This window comes from Populus trichocarpa, chromosome 8, assembly GCF_000002775.5.
Source record: "Populus trichocarpa isolate Nisqually-1 chromosome 8, P.trichocarpa_v4.1, whole genome shotgun sequence".
NCBI lineage: Eukaryota > Viridiplantae > Streptophyta > Magnoliopsida > Malpighiales > Salicaceae > Populus > Populus trichocarpa.
The window spans coordinates 4,356,767-4,381,102 of record NC_037292.2 but is presented as its reverse complement, the minus strand read 5'-3'; the positions used below and the strand labels follow the sequence as shown (position 1 = coordinate 4,381,102).

At 36.2% G+C, this 24,336-nt stretch overlaps 2 protein-coding genes across 2 annotated transcripts; both read left to right on the top strand.

Moving 5' to 3' along the window:
- The first annotated feature begins 847 nt into the window (after nucleotides 1-847).
- On the top strand, nucleotides 848-2,337 carry LOC7462083 (alcohol acyltransferase 9). Its single transcript, XM_002312134.4, has one exon. The coding sequence runs from the start codon at nucleotides 877-879 to the stop codon at nucleotides 2,182-2,184; it is 1,308 nt and encodes a 435-aa protein (XP_002312170.4). The 5' UTR covers nucleotides 848-876; the 3' UTR covers nucleotides 2,185-2,337.
- Nucleotides 2,338-19,825: 17,488 nt separating this feature from the next.
- On the top strand, nucleotides 19,826-20,912 carry LOC7462081 (ethylene-responsive transcription factor ABI4). The gene has a single exon (XM_002312132.4). It carries the CDS (start codon nucleotides 19,932-19,934, stop codon nucleotides 20,910-20,912), a length of 981 nt encoding a protein of 326 aa, XP_002312168.4. The 5' UTR covers nucleotides 19,826-19,931.
- The last annotated feature ends 3,424 nt before the right edge of the window (nucleotides 20,913-24,336 follow it).

Genomic DNA, 24,336 nt, shown 5'->3' with positions numbered 1-24,336 from the left:
AAAAATAACACACCCATCTAATATTTGAAGAAAGACATCTTCGTTCTTGCTATTATATGTTCATTTGATATATGTCATCATCGTTAATAAATTGTGTTTCTTTTTTTTTTTTTTAATCCATCATCTGCAAGCACTATTTGAACCAAATCAAGAGAGGCAGAAAGCCAAAGTAATTGACATGGTGGGACAATACCTATCCAAGCAGGGGTCCAAAACCAAAGCTGTGCGTCTTTGTAAAATACTGTTCCAAATCTTTGGTTTTTTGATTTAATGGGTCCACCGATGTCCCAACAAAGAACTCCAAAGACTAAAATCAGCATCCTTCCTAAAATTCATTTGAACCCACCTCCAAAAGCTTGTGATCATCTTGATGCATGCAACTAGCAAGCAAACAAGCCTAATAATATACGTTAATCTTTCGTTGTAAATGGATACTGCGTAGACGTTAGCAACTAGGTAGACAGGTATCAGCGTCCACGTCCATCAACTCATAATCTACCCCAAAAAGAAAACTGACGATATCCAGGGAACCAACAAGGAAAAAAAAGTGAGATATTAGAGAAATAGAGAGAGAGAGGTAGCTATCAATTCCGCCGAACAGACTGAAAGAAAAGGCAAGCTGTTAACAGTTGTTTTGATATAATTTTTCCATAAAGTTATGCCCGGAGAATCTTGGCACAAATCTTTCACGTTAGACAATGAAAAGATACACACGGCGGCAATAATATTATTATCAATGCTAAAAACAACAAGAAACAATAATTAATAGGTAGGCACTACACTAGGCACCAATTTTCCCCCCTTATATATCCCAAAGGCAGCTCCTCTTCTCAAAATGTAAGTTGTAACAACCACGAAAAAAAAGAAGTGCAAAATATGGCAAACTCTGTCCATGTCAAAGAAGTTATAGTGATCAAACCATCTGAGCCAACCCCAAGTTGTGTTTTGTCTCTCTCAGCCCTTGATTCTCAGCTTTTTCTACGTTTCACTGTGGAGTACCTCTTTGTTTTCAAGGCTCGTCCAGGTTTAGACCAAGGTGTAATCACAGCTCGTGTCAAAGCTGCATTAGCTAAGATTTTGGTGCCTTATTATCCACTCGCAGGACGTGTCAGGGCCAAGCTCGATGGTTCAAGCCTGGAGGTTGTGTGTCGAGCCCAAGGAGCGGTGTTTATGGAGGCTGTCTCTGATCACACGATTAACGACTTTGATAGGGCCCCACGGTACGTGACACAATGGAGGAAGCTCTTGTCCGTCAGCGTGGCAGATGTTCTTAAAGGGGCCCCACCTCTTGTTGTCCAGCTTACGTGGCTCAGAGGTGGAGATGCCACGTTAGGTGTTGGTCTTAACCATAGTGTCTGCGATGGAATTGGTAGTGCCGAGTTTCTCAACTCTTTCGCTGAGTTAGCCACGAGTCGAAACCGAGTGGATGATTTGAAACCCAAGCCAATTTGGGATCGCCACCTTTTTTATCCCACAAACTCTTCTCGTTGTTACTCAGCGACTCATCTCGAGTTCAACCGAGTTCCAGACCTCTGTGGTTTTACAAGTCGCTTCTCTAATGAAAGACTCACCCCCACCTCCATAATTTTTGATAAAAGATGGCTAAATGAGTTAAAGAAACTCGCTTTGTCAACGAGTACACCTATTGGGTTAGCATATACGTCTTACGAGGTACTATCAGCTCATGTATGGAGGAGCTGGGCCAGAGCTCTAAACTTACCATCAAACCAAATCTTGAAGCTTCTTTTTAGCATAAATATCAGAAACCGAGTCAAACCTAGTGTACCCAGTGGGTACTACGGCAATGCATTTGTTCTAGGGTGCGCGCAAACAACTGTTAAAGATTTGGCAGAGAAGGGTTTAGGTTATTCGGCAATGTTAATAAAAAGAGCTAAAGAAAGAGTGGATAACGAGTACGTAAGATCAGTGATAGAATCAGTGAGCCAGTCAAGAGCTTGTCCTGACTCAGTTGGAGTGTTGATCATATCGCAATGGTCAAGGCTAGGGTTAGAGAGGGTTGACTTTGGAATAGGGAAGCCGGTTCATGTGGGTCCAATATGTAGTGATAGGTACTGTTTGGTTTTACCTGTTTATAATCAACCGGATGCTGTTAAAGTGACGGTAGCTGTCCCAGCAAGCGTTGTTGACAAGTATGAGTATCTGGTCAAGAGTCCATGTTCTTGAGGACAGTTGGAGTTTGGGCTCTTTCGTTGACTTGTTTTATTAGTTTTTGACACTCTTCGCTTCTTTGAACTGATGATCATTAATTCCAATCCTGGTCTAATAAGAACAGTACTTGTAGTAGTATTAAATATTAATCGTTAGCTTTTTTTTTTATCTTTTTGAGGGGTGTGGTGGTCACGCCCGAGTTTAGATTGCCAAAGCGCAGGGGTCTAGAGAAATTATTCACTTTTAACCATTATTGCCTGCATTCACCTCCCCGTTCAATATGAATGGAATTTGGCTCTTCTACGTTTTAAAAAGTAATTCTTGATAGACCATTATATAATAATAACTGAACGGACCAAAAAAATCCTGAAAATTTTAAAACCTACAGTCTTAATTAGGTTTCTTTATGCATAATCAAGGGAAGAGCCAAGTTCCATAGAGTTCAATTATTTTTTTGTATTATATTATCTTTATATCTCTATATGTGTAAAAAAAACATTAATGATTTTTATTTTTTCATGGTAATTCAGTCTCTCTTCTCCACTAAAATACAAGACTTATAAAATATAAATACCTTATAAATCCTTCAATCTCTATGTTAATATTCTATCCATTCTCAATATTTTTAACACATATATTTTTAAAGTCTATTTCTCTAAAATATAATTGTATATTTTTTTTTTAAAAAAAAATATTTGCTTAAACATCTAAAAGTTCTTGCATCCATAAAAAAGATATTTTAAAAAGTACATGTTACTAGTTATCTTCATCTACCGGGTACAAATTACCAATCACCTTAATTAAAAAGAGTAGATCAGGTTATTAGAACCAAAAGATTAACAGGTTATCCAATACATAAACCTTACTCCTAAACTACTTAGATTTTTTTGGATTCTCATCATTAATAAATAAATTGAAGTGAATTATACTTTGTATCTATTTTCACGGAAATAAGTTACTGAAATAATTTACTGAATATATACAACTAATTAATAGACTATCTTGCCTGTGTAAATCATAATTTGTGAGATTTCATTTTAATGATCAACTGAAGTTTGTCTCTTGATTCACACCATGAAGGCCCTAGGTAGCTAAAGTGTGTGAATGTATAATTTTTTTAGCTTGTTTAACACATTAATTACTTAATTATCGCTTGACTCATAATTTAAAGATCTTAGCTTAAACCGATCGAAAACTATGCTCATTCAACAAAATTAAGGTCTGAGATAACATCAGTTAAGCCTAAATCAAGTGCATGTATATATCAACCAAGCAATACAGAAATGTGTCTGATATTATGGTTGAAATACGATAGTATTTGTAGAAGTTATATGGTGATGGGATACTTAGTTTAACCTAAATTGGTGTTTTCTCCATTTTAAAATAAGCTATAGTTAATTTAATTATTTTTTCTTCACATTGAAGAGCACATTCCATTCTTTAATATTACAATTGCTGTTATGTCATCAACAACGCATCTTCATCAAACAAACCTCCCATTCACCAATTTTTTCTTTATTTCACGTTTGCTTTTTTTACGTTGTAATCGCAAAAGTCAAGTACATGTCATGCTAAATATCTTGTACTTGATCACATCGCAGTAGTGGTGTGAAAAAAACTCAGATCGAATACAGTACAAGTTTTTCATACGAACATTTTTCCAAGTTTAATGGCATAACAAGTGTATATTTGAGAAATAAGATGGTTTGGTATAAGGGAGAGTGACGTGGGACTTTTCCTCAAAATATATAATATATATAGGCGTTTCCATGATTATTAGAAAGGTGCCTTAGTAATTGTATCTGGTGAAGGGCATGTTTGAAAATGCGATTATTTTTCAAGGTTTTTTTTACTCGAAAATATATTAAAATAATATTTTTTCTATTTTTTAAAAATTATTTTTGATATCAACACATCAAAAAGATCTAAAAACATTAAAAATATTAATTTGAAGCAAAAAAAATTTAATTTTTTTCAAAAATATTTTTGAAACGCAAAAATAAACAGGGTATAAGTTTTTTTTTAACACAAGTAATAGCTAGGATGAGGGTTATGTATACATATCCAACACATGTTGCTTATTGATTTGATCATTTTAAGAACCTTCTTTTGAGAAGTTGATAGAGGCACTATGATTGATTCCACACATGTATAGTAGAGATGTTTTTGTTCATGAGTAGCCATGGATTTTGAGTCCCGTCTAAAGTTAGCCGTCGACTGAACATGAGGAAGGCTTTCATGTAGGATCTATTCATAATATTCAATTGAAATTGTAACAAGTTCTTGCACGAAATGCCCACAATAATGATTAAGCAAATACTATCAATTTGACTTACTATAATATAAACATCCCAGTCCCTATTGATTAAAAAGATAAACAAGATTATCTTTTGCCCGATCCACCTAAATATTCCCTTAGGCGAATCTTCGTGTAAGATTTGCAAGCAACTAAGAGTGCCGAGACATATACTAGATTATTGATACACGATGGAGCGAGATTGATTTTTTTTAATGTAAGAAAAATATAATGCATAATTGATGCTATTTTTTTATTTAAATATTGACATAATAATATATTACATGATATTTTTTAAAAAAATATTAAAACGATGATATATTAGATCGACTAATATTAATCTGTCAAATCCGAGATCTATGTCATCAGACCATGAAAACCCTATAAAAAACAAATAAAATAAATTATAAAAGTCGATTCTTAATCAACCGGACAAATTTAAAAAAAAAGTAAATTAAAAAAAGATAAGAAAAACTACTCGAATCAACTTGGGTTAACATGTCAAACATGCAACCCGGGTTATAAGATTGAGATAACCCTATCGAAAAAAAATAAAAAAACAATTACTATATATAATTTTCAAACCCAATGTTGAAGGGTGAAATAAAAAAAAGAATAAAAATATATAACCCAAGTCAATCCAAACCAACTTCTTCAATTAGTGATGTGAGTCGTTGGACCGAGATAACTTTGTAAAAAGTAAATGAAAAACAAAATATGAAGCTCCATCCCTAATATATTCAATGTTGAAATCGAGAAAAAAAAACTAAATCTATAAAACCAAGATAACTCCACATAAACCAAATTGAAAAAAAATACAAAACTTAATTCTCAAATAACCTAATATTAAAGAATGAAATTAAAAAAAAGATTGAGTTGTTGGAGGGTGAGATTGAAAAAAAAATTAAAAAAATAACAAAAAAAATAAACTTAATCAACTCGGATCAACTTGTCAAACTCACAACCCTAGTTAGGAGCTCGGGATAACCCTATAAAAAAATTACAAAATTCAATTAAATAATGATAAAAAATAAACAGAGTCAACTCATATCAACCTACCTAGTCCATGAGATTGAGATAACCTTATAGAAAAAAAATAATAAACCCAATTTCCAAGCATCTCAATACTGAAATATAAAATTCATCAATTAAAAAAAGCGGCCCAAAAGATAACTTGAGTTAACTTGAATAGACCTATTAAAACCGTGATCCGGATCATGATCATGATATAATGGTAAATCTATAAAAAACAAATAAAAAAAATCATGAAGTTGAATTTTCAAGAAATCTAACGTTAAGGGTTAAAATCACAAAAAAAAAAAACCTAAATCCATGAGAGTGGTAAATTACTTAAAAAAAAATAAAAATATGAAGTATAATTTTTAAAATAATTTAATATTAAAAGATAAAAAAATAAAAAATTCGATTGTTGAGGGATTATTTTAAAAAAAAACGAAAAAAAGCTTATTTTTGGTGGTTGCTCGTGGGCCAATCAGACTCCTAACAACTTTTTGCGGTAGTAATGAGGCCGAATATCATTGAAAAACAAAATGGACATGGCAGTTCAGGGAAGCTCACCTATACTGGGCCATCCATATCTCTTTCCCTTGTGAAATTAACAGTTAAGAAAGACATGGACTTCTTTTAGCACACGTCCATATGGAGCTCGAATTTTTTCTACAGTGTTGTGCGGCACGAGTAATAATTTGAAAATATAATAGCGGTTTTTTAAAAATATTTTTTATTTAAAAATAAATTAAAATAATAATATTTTTTTAAAATTATTTTTTATATTAATACATCAAAACAATTTAAAAGTATAAAAAAATTAAATTCAAGCCAAAAAAAATTTAAATTTGTATAGAATCGCATTTTCTAAAGATCTCTTATGTTGTTGCCTTCCCTTCTTCAAAAAAAACTTGTTCGGAAGTGAAAAACTTGTATGGAATTAAAAAAATTTAAAATAATTTTTGTTTGGAAAAATATTAATATGATATAATTTTTTATTTTTATATTAGCAAATTAAAATAATAAAAAATATTAAAAAAGTATTAATTTAATTTTTTAAAAAAAATTAAAAATTTTAAAGATTGTGTTCAACGCATTCCCATCGTTGCCTAAAAAGAGCACTGATGCTAGGCATAATGAATGGGTCATCGTGCTCACGCAACAAGACAGACACAACAACAGATTGTAATTTTGTGCAGTTTTATGGGTGGATTATTGGAAATTATCTATTCGCGAGGTCACGAATTCGTGACATTTCGCTTCTTCTTTTTCTTTTTCTTTTTTCCAAAAAGAGAAAATAACAGGTGAATTGAAAATCAGAATCATTGTAAGGAGAATTCTTAGAAATGCAGGGGAGGAAATGGCTATATGGACCATCAATTCAACCATATCTGTATAAGTCTGAATAATAATAAGTGCATCAGTATAAAATTTAAACAGATTACATATCTGTAAGGAATCTGTTACTGATTCCATGCCTGACGTCTGCATGGATGAAAGGACGTTGAAGGATGATGGGGCTATGTATTCGAAAGGTCGCCCTACCATTTGTGATGCGGTGGAGCGGCTTATCAGATATAATTTCTTGTGAGGTGCAATGGCGAATCACTAGAAGATTCATGCAGTTAGTTTGGATAAGATTCGTCAACCAAAGGATTTAATTACGCGTAATGAATGATGCTTTATTATGTTAGCTATTTGGAGACAAGCAATGTCCCACCTCCACTATGTGCTTAGTGGGAATACCTAATCTCCACTTAGCACAAGTGGAGGCAAACGGTGGGCATAAATCATGGCATGATTTATGCCCTTCACTCCTAGCTTAATATATATGTATGCTCAGTGAAGAGCTGCAATGTTGGTGAGTGAAGAACGCAGAGAAGAGTGAAAACACAGAGAGAAAAACGTGAGAGAGAGAGCTTGAGTTGAGTAGAGAAGATTTTCTCCTCCTCCTTGTTTTGTTGTTTGTATTGTTTCTAAGCTTGATTAATACAAACCAGTAGCTCCGTGGAGTAGGCAAGTTGCCGAACCACGTAAATTGTGTGTGATTGAGTTCTGGAAATAGCCCAACAACTGGTATCAGAGCTTGTTCTTGAAAAAGAGGGTGTTTGATCCAAACTCAAAAATCAAAGTTCTCAAAACGTGTTTTTGACATTACCATCGCGTAGAGGAAGTAGAGACGCATTCACTGGTGAAAACCCGGCGAAGAACCGACGTCCTGCATGACCGCACGCTCCAACACGCGCCGACGACAGCACTGCCCACGCGCGACCACTCGCGCCACGCTCTCCACGCGTCGTCTTCACCCGATTGTCTGCAACTGAACCGGGTTGACCCGCCACGCAAGCAGCCAGTCATCAGCCACGCCAGCAATTCTGCACAGTCATCCGCCACGTCATCAGACCAGTCAGCAGACACGTCATCACCTGCCACGTCAGCCAAAAAAGTGCGTGCATTTGCCACGTCATCTAAGGTGGGTCCGGAGTTCTGACGTGGATGACACGTCATCTATCCACGTCATCACAGTGGGTTTTGATTCAGTGTTTCGCAGACACTATTTCCGCCTGACACGTGGCTTCATCAGCACCGTCTGTTGACCTAAAACTTTGACTGTTAAGATCTGAGCCATCCGAAGTCCGATTGGGGTGATCTCAGTGTCGTTTCCAATAGTTTTGGCCGTTCCGGACACATCTGTAAGGTCAGATTTGACAGATTTAAATCCGAGACATATTAAAATGGCAGATGAAATAAAAGCTGCGGGAATTGAAAAATTTGATGGAACAGATTTTGGATATTGGAAAATGCAAATTGAAGACTATTTATATGGGAAGAAACTTCATCTTCCTCTGTTGGGGAGCAAACCAGAAAATATGCCAGAAGAAGATTGGCAACTTCTTGATAGACAGGTTTTGGGCATTATCCGGCTATCCTTATCGAGAAGAGTTGCTCATAATGTTACAAAAGAAAGATCCACTGCAAGACTAATGGAAGCTTTGTCTGGGATGTATGAGAAGCCCTCAGCAAATAACAAAGTGCACCTGATGAAGAAGTTGTTCAACTTGAAGATGACAGAAAGCACCTCTGTGACACAACATCTCAACAACTTCAATACCATTACAAATCAATTGTCATCTGTTGAGATTGAGTTTGATGATGAGATCCGTGCACTCATTTTGCTAGCTTCACTTCCAAGCAGTTGGGAAGGTATGAGGACAGCCGTGAGCAATTCAGCTGGAAAATCCAAACTGAAATATGATGACATCCGAGACTTGATTTTAGCTGAAGAAGTGCGAAGGAAAGACTCAGGTGAAAGTTCAAGTTCAGGATCAGCTCTCAACATTAACACTCGAGGGAGGAGACAGGATAGAGGCTTATCCAGAGGCAGATCCAAATCAAGATACAGAAGTAAAAGCAAGTTCGGACCCAGAAAGCAGGTTGAATGTTGGAATTGTGGCAAATCTGGTCATTTCATGAGGAATTGCACAAAACCGAAAAAACCTGAAGCTGACTCTGCAAACGCCACTACAGACGAGGTACAAGATGCTTTGATTCTTGCTGTGCATAGTCCTGTTGATGATTGGGTTCTTGATTCTGGTGCTTCATTTCACTGTACACCACACCATGAAATGATGCAAAACTATATTGCTGGAGATCACGGTGTAGTCTATCTGGCCGATGGACAACCATTGGATATTGTGGGTATAGGAGATGTACAAATCAAGACAATGAATGGATCTATATGGAACTTGCAAAATGTAAGGCATGTTCCTGATCTAAAGAAGAAGCTGATCTCGGTCGGACAACTTGATGATAGTGGTCATTCAATCCTTTTTTCTGGAGGTATGTGGAAGGTATCAAAGGGAGCAATGGTTTTGGCTCGTGGAAAGAAAACCGGCACCCTGTATATGACCACAAGATTTGCAGACATTATTGCCTCTACTGAAGCAGAAAATCAAGCACATCTATGGCACTGTAGACTCGGCCATATGAGTCAAAAGGGGATGAAGATACTTCAGTCGAAGGGAAAGCTGGCAGAATTAAAAAATGTCGATCTAGACATTTGTGAAAGCTGTGTTCTTGGAAAACAGAAGAAGCTCAGTTTCTTGAAGGCTGGCAGGACCTTAAGACCAAGAAAGCTAGAGCTGGTACACACAGATTTATGGGGACCGTCTCCAGTAGCATCTCTTGGAGGTTCTCGGTATTATGTGACTTTCATTGATGATTTCAGCAGAAAGGTATGGGTCTACTTTCTGAAAAATAAATCTGATGTGTTTGAAACATTCAAGAAGTGGAAGGCTATGGTTGAGACTGAATCAGGTCTGAAGTTGAAATGCTTGAGATCCGATAACGGAGGAGAATACATTGATGGAGGTTTCAAGGAGTATTGTGCTGTCAATGGTATCAGAATGGAAAAGACCGTTCCAGGCACACCGCAACAGAATGGCATTGCTGAACGAATGAACCGGACCATCAATGAACGAGCTAGAAGCATGAGGTTGCATTCAGGGCTACCTCAAACATTCTGGGCTGATGCAGTTCATACTGCAGTTTACTTGATCAACCGTGGACCATCAGTTCCTTTGGAGTTCAGATTGCCCGAGGAAGTATGGAGAGGAAAAGAGGTACAACTCTCTCATTTAAAGGTCTTTGGGTGTGTTTCCTATGTTCATATAGATTCTGATGCTCGCAACAAGTTGGATGCCAAATCCAAGAAATGTTTCTTCATCGGCTATGGAGATGAAGAATTTGGCTTTCGGTTCTGGGATGATCAGAATAGAAAGATTATCAGAAGCAGGAACGTGATCTTCAATGAGAAAGTTCTGTACAAAGACAGATCAAGTGCAGAAACAGATAAGGCTGATTCAGATACAAGGCCACAAGGATCTGAATTCATAAGATTAGAAGGCCTTCCCGATGTTACTGAGCAGAACAACAATCAAGAGCCTTTACAAGAAGACTCAAGCATATCTGTACCCGCTACTACACAAGAAGAAGCGGAGCAAATTGAACCAGCTGTTCGCAGGTCTTCGAGGACGATAAAGCCCCCGCAACGGTTCACACTTTTACTGAATTACATTTTGTTGACAGATGGTGGTGAACCGCTAACTTATGAAGAATCCTTACAAGATGGAAACTCAAGCAAGTGGGAGTTAGCCATGAAGGATGAGATGAGTTCGTTGCTGAAGAACAAGACTTGGGAGCTAACCACACTGCCTGAAGGGAAGAAGGCTTTACAAAACAAGTGGGTTTACAGAGTGAAGACTGAGCATGACGGAAGTAAACGGTTCAAGGCAAGACTTGTTGTCAAAGGGTTTCAACAAAAGAAAGGCATTGACTACTCTGAGATATTTTCTCCAGTTGTGAAGCTCACAACAATCAGAGTTGTTCTGGGGATAGTAGCTGCAGAAAATTTACATCTTGAACAGTTAGATGTAAAAACAGCATTCCTTCATGGTGACTTGGAGGAAGATATTTACATGCAACAGCCAGAGGGGTTTGCAATGCAAGGAAAGGAGAATCAAGTTTGCAAGCTACAGAAAAGCCTATACGGTTTGAAGCAAGCTCCAAGACAGTGGTACAAGAAGTTTGACAACTTCATGTGCAGTTCCGGGTATACAAGATGCCAAGCTGATCATTGTTGCTATGTCAAACATTTTGACAACTCCTACATCATTCTACTATTATATGTAGATGATATGTTGATTGCAGGATCCAGCATTGAGGAGATTGATAAGCTGAAACAGCAGTTGTCAAAACAGTTTGAAATGAAGGATCTGGGAGCTGCTAAACAAATACTTGGCATGAGAATCTTCAGAGATAAAGACAAAGGTGTACTAAAGCTTTCACAAACAGAGTATGTCAAGAAGGTTCTCAGCAGGTTTAGTATGGATAATACTAAACCAGTAAGTACACCACTGGGGAATCATTTCAAGCTCAGCAAAGATCAGTCACCAAAAACTGAGCAAGAATGTGGATACATGGATAAGATTCCATACGCCTCAGCTATCGGCTCTTTGATGTATGCTATGGTCTGTACCAGACCAGACATTGCCCATGCAGTGGGAGTTGTAAGCCGATATATGAGCAATCCTGGAAAGCAGCATTGGGAGGCGGTCAAATGGATCATGAGGTACTTAAAAGGTTCATCAGAGACATGTCTTACCTTCACAGCTGGTGGTTTGAAACTTGAAGGTTTTGTAGACGCTGATCTAGCAGGAGATGTTGATAGCAGAAAGAGCACTACAGGATATGTGTATACTCTAGGAGGTACTGCTGTTTCCTGGAGTTCTACCTTGCAAAAGATTGTCGCTCTTTCAACAACAGAAGCTGAATATGTTGCAGTCTCAGAATCTGCAAAAGAGATAGTATGGTTACAGAGTTTCCTGAAGGAATTGGGCAAGTTGAATGGAAAAGGTACTTTGTATAGCGACAGTCAGAGTGCAATCTTCCTTGCCAAGAATCCAGCATTTCACTCCAGGACGAAGCATATTCAGATCAAATATCACTTCATCCGACAACTGCTGGATGACGAGCAACTAATGCTAGAAAAGGTCTGTGGAAGCAAGAATCCAGCTGACATGTTAACCAAAGGAGTTACACTTGATAAACTGAAGTTGTGCAAAACTTCAGTTGGTCTTCAAGGATAAAAGATATTTTTTCATTGTTTGTCTCCAAGTGGGAGATTGTTAGCTATTTGGAGACAAGCAATGTCCCACCTCCACTATGTGCTTAGTGGGAATACCTAATCTCCACTTAGCACAAGTGGAGGCAAACGGTGGGCATAAATCATGGCATGATTTATGCCCTTCACTCCTAGCTTAATATATATGTATGCTCAGTGAAGAGCTGCAATGTTGGTGAGTGAAGAACGCAGAGAAGAGTGAAAACACAGAGAGAAAAACGTGAGAGAGAGAGCTTGAGTTGAGTAGAGAAGATTTTCTCCTCCTCCTTGTTTTGTTGTTTGTATTGTTTCTAAGCTTGATTAATACAAACCAGTAGCTCCGTGGAGTAGGCAAGTTGCCGAACCACGTAAATTGTGTGTGATTGAGTTCTGGAAATAGCCCAACACATTATGCGACTGGGGTGGAAAGCTGGTGATTTTTCTGATACTGATGCTTTGTGGGTGAGAGTACTGTTAAAAAGTATGGTATGCCTGGATTCCTAGGTTCGGAACTGAGAGCGCAGCCAGGTGCCTTTCCTCTTCGGCGTGCTATTTGTGGAGTTTCTGAATTAGTTAGAGAAGCAAGTGAATGGCTCTTGGGTATTTTTGGGCTGATAGATGGGTCGTGGGTCTTGTTAAACCCTTGGCTAGTTTTGCACATGGTAGATGAGCACATATTGCTAGTGGAAATTGTATCACGTGTAACAGCTATGTTTCCTCATCCTTCAGAAGCTCTTGAAGATCGGTTGAGCTGTAGTTTAACTTATTGTGGACTCTTTTCTACTAAGTCTGCAAATGATTTTTTGTTGGACGATGGTGGATTGGAGAGTGATAAGATTTGGCAGTTAGTGTAGAAATGGGAGGGTTCCCGGCTCATTTGGACTCACCTATGGTCGATGGCTATGGGAAATTACTGACTAACGGGCTTCGGTACTTCCATAAACGTTTGTCTATGATCGAACCCTTGCCTTTTGGATTGTGCACAGATAAAGGAGAATATGATTCACGTCTTTCGCCATTGCTGGCGGGCTAGAACAATTTGGGAGAGGCTGGTAGATCAAGATAAATGGGTTGGATTTTCTCAAGGTTAATCTGAGAATTGGTTTTTGCGTAATCTGGAAGCAGATTTTAATAATCAAGATGTGACTCGGTGGCGGCTTCTTTTTGGAGTAACGGTCTGGCAGCTATTGAGGTGGAGGAATGATCGATGTTTCAACACTGAGGTCTTTGTTCGTGATCCTGTGGGAGTTATTCTTGATTATGTCCTAGAGGTCGAGCTTGCCTTTTTGAATAATAAGAATTTGGGGCGTGACAGTACTTGAGAAAAATGCCTGGTAAGTCGGGAAAGACCAGCTGATGGATCATGTCAGGTGCATTAAGGAAGGGCTGCTGCAGGTGGGTTAGCTAGGGATGCCGGCGACAAATTAGTGGTTGCTTTTGTAGTGAACATGGGCATTTGTTCCTCTCTCCAAGCGGAACTTTGGATAGCGTTTCATGGATTGAAATTTGGGATATCACCGGGGGGGATTGGAGGTTGATTCTGTCGTGGTAGTTTCAGCTCTGTTAGGATCTCATACTTTGGTCGGTGAGCCTATTTTGACGAGATTAGGGCTCTCCTTCGCAAGCTTTGACGGGTAGTTGCTGGGCATACTTTGCCTGAAGGTAATCCGCTAGCAAATTTGGCATGATTATCTGCTGGGACGCATGCACATGGTCTTGCTCCTTTGTTATATGCTGATGTAGATGAGCTAGGATGCTTTACCCCGCATGAGACACACCTCTCTTTTGGGAATTTAGCCTCGTTTCTTGTAATTAAACAATAATTAACATAACATTCACAACTTCATGCCATCTAATCTAAAGGTATTTTTCTTCACAAAAAAAAATAAAATGAAATAATTAGCTTTGGAGAGAACACCAAAATGGGCTCTCAATGGAACAGCTCCCCTCCAACATTACGAACCCACCAATGTCAGACGACAAAGGAACAAGAAAAAGTCGCCCAGGGCATCATTCATCAGAGCATCGAGTCAGACAATTTCTTCTCTCTCACCCTCTTTACACTTTAATACCTTCGCCTCTGTGAGTTACGAGGCATTTGCTAGCCAGTGGCCACCACATGCTACGCATATCTTCTTCCAACAGTTCTAGTGTAGTGGCTAACCCCCTCTTACCCGCTAACGCCTCGTCTTTACATGCAAAATTAACCATAAACTCTCCCACCTTGCTTTGCCATAGAGTTAATGTTGAATCTGTATTAAATATTTCGTGGCAATATTTTAGTACGTTGTTGTGAGGACCAGGTAAAGTAGTCTTCTGAAACCAAAAAAACAGTCTTTCCTTTGCTAATTAGCTGTTTAGTCGATGGCTCTTAACCCATTAATTAAAATTAATCACACCACCTTGTCATATTGCAGCATAAACCAGCAAAATATTATGTGATTCACAGGGAGGATAACAAGTTTGTCATATGCTGGAATATGCCGTGACAACATGTCGTCCTGGATCTGTAAAAGCCTGTGATTGTTGGAATCACCTGTGATCTTGCTGGAGTTGTGGTCTGTGTAGTTATGATATTAGAGCTAGGATTCCTTGAATTATTGCTTGTAATCTGATTGTAAATATATGTCGAAACTTCAGTTGTAACTGCAGGCTGTGATTTGGGGCTGTTGCTGCCATGATTACTGTCCTGTGATCTTGCAGCCTTGAAGGTGGTTGTAAAGGTCTAATATTAAATTAGATTCCACGAACTTGTTACAATTACGCAAGAGACATATTACTTTTAACATGCCTCTCATAATTCATCAAGCTAAATATAAAATTATTACTAGGCCGCAGGCCAAGAAATATTATTAACATATCCCAATTTGATATTGTGTTTCAACGGGTAAATTTTGAATTTTTTTTGTTTAATTTTTTTTAATATTTTTGAATTATTTTGGCATAGTGATATAAAAAATAATTTTTAAAAATTAAAATAAAAAAATATTATTTTAAAGAACAATTGTTATTATAGTAAAAATACCCCCTACTTGCAACCATTAGATAACGGATCCGAATCATATTTTTTAAATCTTTCTAAAAATATTATTACTTTATGAAACGGTATTCTAAAAAAGGTGTACATAAAGAAGTGAGTCTTTCTTGTAAAATATGAAAAATATCAAATCACCTAGGTGTAGTGATTTTATTATATAATTTGTATATAATTTCGGATCATGTGTTTATATTATTTGTTAAGTGATTTTTTTTTTTTTTGGATAAGCATGTGAATACAGGCAAAACACCTGGGCGTAGCTAGGCGCACAGGAGGAGCAAAAGAACTTACAGACATCAAAGAACTAAGGAAGATTGCAGAGAAGTAAGCAAACAGGGAGCTTGAAAACCAGTGGACAGAGAGCCAAGAGACACCAGAACAGAAGAAGCTGGATGAACAAAACACCATATCTGCTAAGTGATCTACCATATGGACATTAAAATGAACACGTCAGCTTTGCACCCAGTTTAATTACATCATATAACACTAAAAGACATTAACATCTATTTATGCATCTTCTTGATTAATCATTATTATCATATGTTTAATTATAACTATAAAATCAAAATCCAATTATAAATTAAAATTGATTTTCTTATACGGGTTGAAATATAATACTGGAATAAGAATTATGTATAAAAAATCAAAGATTTTTTTTTTTATTTACTGAACAAAGTTTAGTTAATAAATAAAGCTTCAATAATTGGGTTTGTTTTAAAAGGTATATATGTAATAATTACATTATTGATAAAAAAAAATTAAAAATATAGTGAGAATATCATGTTAAGTATAGTTCGTGTGATGGCTCAAGTGATCAATTGTTTACCCTTCCTCGTATCTGAATTGAGGGGAATCAAGTTGGACTTTTATCCACCCTGCTTTGACCCAAGTCGAATCTGATAAAAAGCCATGGATTGGATGATGTAAAGTCTCCTGTTAATCTGGTAAATTTGCCATCCCATCGTCACGAATCTTCTTGAATACAGAGAGCTGGATGATTGCAGCATCTGATGAATATAATATGCAATGTGATGAGATCAGAAGATGCTATGGCACTTTATGCACGCCTAGGTGCAAGCATCTGGTCAGGTGGCAAGACCGCAAGAGTCTTGCAGCGGCAGTTAATAAATCGGTCCAATGTTAATCCTGGATTCCAGTATATTGTAATTTAACAACAGTAAAAACCTAGACACCGGAGAATTAGGTCGTCGATCATCCACCAAGCAGGACCCTGACTTCAATTTCCTCCTGTTTTATTTTTAAACACGAACCCACCGCTTTCAAGAGAGAATTTTCAATGCTTACTGTGCTTTTATATATCATTGGATCTCTGATCATGCAGATTTAGTCTCATGATGAAGCAAGTTCCTCAAGAAGTAAACATGAAGCGGCGACGACAGAGAGGGAAGAAGAATAAGCATCAACAGGGTTTCAGCCAAGAAGGAAGAACGTCTCGATTCAAGAGGTGAAATTATTGGATCAAATATTTTTAACCGGCCCGTTGAAGTACTGTCTCCAGATTTTTTGTAATAATTAACTAGTTTAGCAGCGGTCCCTTTTCGCTTTTAAATGCCGATCGAGGTGCTGACGAGCTGCAGCTAAATACAATACATATGCGTGGAGTTGCTTGTTCTGCGGTTTTGTAGAGTATATAACATATGCATGAAAAATTGCACCATGAAATCGATGTCGAGATCCACAGTCATTGGAGTTGTGTAGATCTTTTCCCCCCACAGGAACGGGAGCTACATATGTTTTTGTTCGATTAGAAGTAAAATTATAGAGTGCTTAGAGCATTAGTTTGGCTTAAAATGACAACTTTATCAAATCCACCTCATATAGATAATATTTAAATTGCATTTGTGATTAGTAACGGATGCTTTGCATATCTGTCTAAACATAATTCAAGTAACTAAGTTTTCAATCGATAGATCAAACCTTGAAATTAATAATAAAAAAGTATTCAAGGCCACTTCTTGCGAATTCTGGATCTTAAGTTCTCATAAGAGTGCTAAGTTTATGCAATAATTATATGTTAGCTAGTTTTGCTTCAAATTAAGGAGTTTATTACCAAGTAATTTATAATAAATTTAGATGTGAATGATTTGTCGTGAACCTTTTCCTAGCCACTAAGTTTGAGGATATGTATGGTGACAATTGAAAAGTTATATATAAACCTTTTCCTCTTCGTGTCATTTTCGTGTCAAGCTAGATTTCATTGAAGAGATATCTACTAGTTATTTGTTAGGCGTTACGTCATGGGTTTGATATTATATTTTTTTTTATAAAAAATTATATATGTGTGTGTGTGTGTGTGTGTTTTAATGTATTTTTATAGTTAAAAAAATTAGAAGTATGAATCAAATAAATTGAGAACTAAGTGTATTAATAAATAAATAAATAAAGTCTTTAATGATAACTAGAAATAAAATTAAAAAAAAAATAAAAAGATAGGTGTAATTAAATGAAGATATTTAATCTTGCAAGGCGAGAAATTTACCTTGTTGTGTTCGTTAAATTTTGTTTATTCAAATATATTTTTTATTTAATCAAACTATAACAGAAATAAACACGCATATTAGATTGATTAAATAAAATAAAAATAAAAAACAATTATGCAAGGTTGTACATATCATAAATATTATCTAAAAAATATTATTTTAAAAATCAAGTTAGTCTATACGAAAGATAAAAAGAAAATTATAGATGAAATAAACAAACCTCTTGAAAAATTAAATACACACAAAATATTTGTACAAAAATCTCTATCTAAAAAAAGGATAAATTAAAAAATTAAAAAATCACAGATGAGCGATACCAATTGAAACATAAAATAAAAAATTATTTTACAAAAAAACATAAAACCAAGTATCAATAAAAAAAGAAAAAAATAATCTGGGTATTATAGCTTAACTTATCAAAACTATGATTCAGATTATGAACTCAACTGGATAAATATTATTTTTATCTTAAATTTATACCTAATATATATATATATATATATATATATATATATATATATATATATATATATTAAAAAAAAGATGGCCAAAAAATAGCCCTAGCACTGGGCCATAGGCCCATGCATGGGTGGGCCTTCAAGACCAGGCCCACACACCTAGGGTTGTTTTTATTTTATTTTATTTTGAAGGGGTGGATGACAGGTTTATCCAGAAAAAATTACACAAATGACATGTCACATGCTAGCCTAAATTTTGGCCATCACAGTGGCGATCAGAAAATTAAAACAACGTCTTTTTTGTTAAAACAAACTCAAATTTAAATCATTTCAACCCAATAAACATTTCACTAACACATTTGAAACACCCCCATCAACTCAATATACCTAAAAAAGAGTTTAAAAACATGAAATCAAACCGAGTTAGAATTATCTTCCTTGACTTAAATCTATTTTTTCAAGTAACATTGTGGGTTTAAACAACTACCATTAAATCTCTCTCATCTCATGTAAAGTGGACACCAAGAAAATTAATTTTGATGGCCTAGAATAGCTGATTTTTTTCTCTATATATCTCCTTTTCTAACCAAAGATTGAAAAATAATACAAATAAACTCTTGCACCAAAACTATTATTAATTTTTTTTGAAGGGACCTAAAGTGTATAATTTGTATTATTTTTAAAATTTGAGGATCTAAGTGTATTTTTCACATATTCTTTGGCACACCACCCATACTTAACGTCTTTTTAATTTATGTATTTATTCTTCCAATTCCACCCTTATCTAAGATATCCAAAACAATTGATTTTCAATTAGAATTAAATCATCCAAAATAAAAATATTTTAAGAAGCAAAATGAATTATCAAATATACATTCCTATCTACTGTTTTGTGTGTGAGTGAACAATGTTGGCTCCACGATACTTAGCCCACGCATTTTAGATTTTTTATCTAATAAACATTAACCATGAATAAGCAATATATATATATACATATATAATCTGCAAAAACCAATATTTCATTGAAAAATCTTTGGGTTTAGAAAGTAATATTTTTGTTATTATCTCACCGCTAGATTTTTTTTTTTTTTTCTGATTGCAAGGCATAACTTTGTGTAGACGTCAATGTCAATGATATCACACACACACACACACATATATGATCGATGATAGAAAAATAGAATAAGGAAAGGAAAGGAAAAAAATAGACAAAGAACCCAGAGCTCACATCTAAAAGATGCATCTAGAGTGAATTAATCACCAATACCTATTTTAATTAGAGATAAATCATTCGTATAAATTATTATAAATCATTCGCAACTAAGACTATTTTAGTTTATTTCAAGAGATTGAGAATCAAGAATCAAAACCCACATTCAGAATTAATTAGTTGCTCAAAGAAAAAACCCACATTCACACTAAGATCATTTGGGAGCATTCCTTAGGCAGAATCAGAGCTTAGCTCAGTAATTTTAATTTCCAAGAAAAACTCGAAAGCTTTAAAAAAAAAATCCGCAAAAGAAGAATTAAAATCACAATATATAAAATACTACAAATGCTTCCAATTCCACAGTGGTGCCTGTTTACTTGAGTAGTAAGCAGCGACTCTCTGTCTCTCTCCGAATACAAAAATATAAATAGCATGCATTTATGGTAGAGACCACCGCCCTCATCCACCATTCACATACGTGACATTCAAATCATCACACAGGCGAAGGCTCCTCTATACTTCGACAGATCAATAGCCAAAGAACGAGGCCCTCTCAGTCTTAATAAAGTCTTAAAAGCCATTCACTTTCTAATGGACAATTCATCTCACCCTCCCCAAGAACCCACCGCCACCACCGCCACCACAATATCATCCAATGACAAAAACATTGATAACAACACCACCGCAACCACCCCCACTACCACCACAACAAGTGACACAAACAGTAACAACAACAGCAGTGGCAGTAGCAGGAAGTGCAAAGGCAAAGGAGGACCAGACAACGGCAAATTTAGATACAGAGGAGTTAGGCAAAGAAGCTGGGGCAAATGGGTAGCAGAGATCCGTGAGCCAAGAAAACGAACCCGTAAATGGCTTGGCACGTTTGCCACAGCAGAGGACGCAGCACGAGCCTACGATCGAGCTGCCATCATCCTTTATGGTTCTAGGGCTCAACTCAATCTCCAACCCTCGGGTTCCTCTTCTTCTGCTCAATCAGAACCAACTTCTCTCAACTCTGCCTCTTCCTCGAGCCAGACACTTCGCCCTTTGCTCCCACGTCCCCCTGGGTTTGTTTTCACTTTCTCTCTCACAAATTCAATGGTTTCTCCTTCTGTTACGGCAGCTTCGTCAGGATTTACGCCACCCGGGGTTAATTATCATTCGAATAATGTTGCTGGGTCGGCCTTACCATGTCTTAGTAATAATGACATGCTAATTCAAAATCACCAGCAAGTTATGTTACAACGCTATCTTAATCAATACGGGGCTAATACAAGCAACCCAAATAATATATTTGATAGTTCTAGTGTAGCCACATCAACTACACCCTCGTATCATAGTCACTGTCTGCCGCAGCATCATGCGTGCAATGATGTTAGTTCGTTGGTGGGTTCCGTCGGTTCGAGTTTCTCTTTGTCTGGTAGGAATACTCAACCTATTGTTGCACCGGTGGGTCATCTTCAGGATCCAGCAATGCATGTTGGAGCTGGATCTCCATCTGTGTGGAATGATGATGAGTACCCGCCGCCTAGTATTTGGGACGATGAGGATCCTTTCTTGTTTGATTTTTGAGAGCTGGTGGGGATTTTCATGAGGATTTCTTTTGGTGTACCACAGATTTCAAGGGAGGCCTAATCCATCAAAGGCCGGTACGTACGTGCAAGTTTTGGTCTTGGGTATAACTTAATCTAGCTAGTTCTCTTTCCATTGTTTCCAATGGTTAATTATATTTACTGGATTCGGGTGCTGTTAATGGGGGTTAATCTGGTTATTAGAGATGGAATTCTTAAGATGAAAGAAATTTGAAAGATCGGCGTTTCTTCTGAAAGTAAGGTTATAATCAATAGATCTAGGGTTTGTTGGCAAGAGATGTTGTTAGACTTATTTTTACATGTTGGCTTCATAATTAAGTCCGCGAGAGATCTCAGGTAAAGGCTTCTTATCCAGGTAATTCAGATTCACAATGAAAGATTTTATTGATTCGCTATGAAAAAAAAAACGAATTAAAAAGAGAAAATTTTCTATTTCTTCAATTAGTTATGAGAAAATTGATTACATTTCATGAGAATGTCCCTTGCTTTTAAGCATTAGCAGTTGTGAGTTATTATGTTAGGTAAGTTTCTGTAATTTTGTTTACACCGAAACACCTTGAAGTGTAGGATCAGCTGTTATTCCAATTTCTTTTTGCAGTCACCATTTTCAATCCTCAAGACTCTCATACAATTAGTGCTGATTAATTTGGCATAGATCACACATAAGTAGGAAGTTTGAAAAACTTTTTTTTTTTTTATCAGGATCACTACTCGAGCTATATGGTTGAATCTCTCGAGAGGCTTAAAAAATTATCAAATGGATTCGTTGGAATTGATTATAGATCCAGAATTACTATATCAAATTAATATGACACCGCAAGAATAGATTTATTTAGAAAATAAATTTGTGAATTATGAACAATGACGTGATTAAATTACGTTGCATGTGTGTTCAAATTTAGAACATCCAAATAGTGTTCATACTTCAATGAGTTTTCCCTTTGGGCAATAGCATCCGGTTCGACATTCCTGTTATGATCTTATCAGGTGTGCTATTTCCACTCTTTCCTCCTTTTTAGAACATCCAAATAGTGTTCATACTTCAATGAATTTGATAATTAGGGTTTTGATGAGTTGCAATCGCTGGGAGTGCTTTTGACAAGGGTTTGGGGACAGATGGTGCATGCTTTGTGTTTATGATCCTTGTTTTTCTTGAGGTTTTGTCCTTCGTTGTAGCTTCTACAAACATCATTTTCCTAATCAAGAACAATAGGTGGTGCCTAATCTAATCTAGATCTAATGGATTTATGTCTTGGTTCGTGTTTTGTTTTAGTTTCCAAATTCATCTTCTTGATTATCGTGATGATCATGGGAGCTGTTCTGGTTTTATCTGCATTAAAGATAGTCCTCAAAATATACATATTGGAAGAATAGCTTAAATTTTTGGGTTAATGGAGATGTTTGTTTTCTCACCTTTATGCAATTAATTAAGTCTTCGTGGTGCACAGGTCTACCGCCTATATACTCATCAGATAAAATATGGGCGACCTTTGGAAGCAACAAATGTTGGGAAGTATTAATATTAATTATTGATGGAAAAAACACGGGCATTAATTAGTGATGTAGAAGAGGAGGAGAACGTTTAGATTCCCATTGAGGATTCTATGTGGATGTTGCCAAAGGAAAGTTTGAAGAGTTGCTGTCGTGCTAATAACGAACCATCTTAAGAATGATGAGATTCTATGTAGGGGATAATTGTGGACTCGTAAGGATCATAGAGTTCTTCTATACATTGCATTTCTGTATATAGTAATAAAAGAAAGATGGACGTTGAATATATAAATTAACTAGGGAATCAACATATACATATGTTGGAACATTAAACTAGTAATTAATCCACAATGCTGTGGTGGAAAAAAGTTGATGCTTCATGGACTGTATGGTGATGCTTTATCCAGCTCCTCCTGTGTTTAGAACTTTTTATCCTGTTATTGGGTGTTCGTGGTACATGTTGATTGTTGACCCAGTGAATCTTAATTTGTTCGGAAAACATAATTCAGAAACAAATCATGAGAAATTACACCAACAACTTTAAATTTCAAAGAAATACTTAGATTCATAAGCAGGCTTGTTTCCATAGGACCTGAAGGGTTTCTGTATTTATATAAAATAGGACCTGTGGTTGTCGTCCCACGACAGATAAGTGCAATTGTTTTTTTAATAATAGTTGAGATTTTATTACCTTTTGGCTAATAAGAAGATAGCCAAAGAAGTAGAAAAGAGGGCATCAACAGAGAGAAGAAAAAAAGAAGCCATAAAAGCACGGCTGCTGCAACGAAAAAAAGAGAACAAAGACCAGACAAAAAAAAAAATAGTAAGAGTCAGCTGTGAGTTACTGTGTTATTCTAGAATTTGATCCTATCATAGCTAACCTTAATGCGTGAGAATTATTAATTCTATCAGATTTACTTGATTTTGTGTGAAAAATAATCTCTCCTCAACAGTACTTGCATGTGGGTATGCATGCAAAAAGATTATTAAGAGAGATCGGCCATTTCTGGATGTCCCCGGCAATTCCGAATGCAATGCTTGAGTTGCTATGCATGCACTATTGCGAAGCTCTTGGGCTATAATATCCTTGCATGGAATTATTGGTAACCATTTCCATGTAAATCCAACAGTTTTTTTACCTTTCACATTTAAAAAAATATAAAATTTGAATTTCCGGTCTTTCAGAAATTGATTTCAGCACACAAGATTAATTCTTCGTGTCTGGTTCGCTAACTAGGCAGTTAAGATTTTCCATCTCTCTTAGCACTTGAGTTAAACTAGAGTTAAAAAAGAAGAAGTATACTCTCTCATGTAAGAACATGAACACTCGTATTTTCCTAGAATTTGTTTGTTTCCATATAATTTTTCTAATGCTCTCAGTTAACATGAAATGTTTACCGACAAGGTTTTGGATACTTCTTAGGATTGGGCCTTTCAAATATCGGAGGCCTGTTTGAGGAAGGTCTGGTGAGGCATTTTCCCTTTCTCAATGGGCCGATTTCCCTTCCACTGCGATTTCATCAAAGCTCAAAGGGAATTTTTCATGGTTGGTGCCCTAACTTCTCGCTTCTCTCAATCAAGTATATGTATTTTCAATTTTTTTGTTTGATCCGTTAACTTTTCCCTGGTTTTCAGCTAGAAAATTAGCGTGAGAGGCGTATAATTATCAATTAATGTCATGTGTAATTGGCAATCTTGCGCGCAAAAGCTTGGTGGTTGGAAAATAAGAATTTGATGTTAGGTAACTATATACATGGTTAAATGATAAAAACTTTAGACTAAAATGTTTGTTTTTTTTATAGTCTCAAGTTCGAGTCCTGTGATTGTTAATATGATGGTCATTGAAAGTTTATATAGTCGTTAACTTCAGGGCTCGTGGGATTAGTGGAGGTACGTGCAAGTTAGCCTGAACA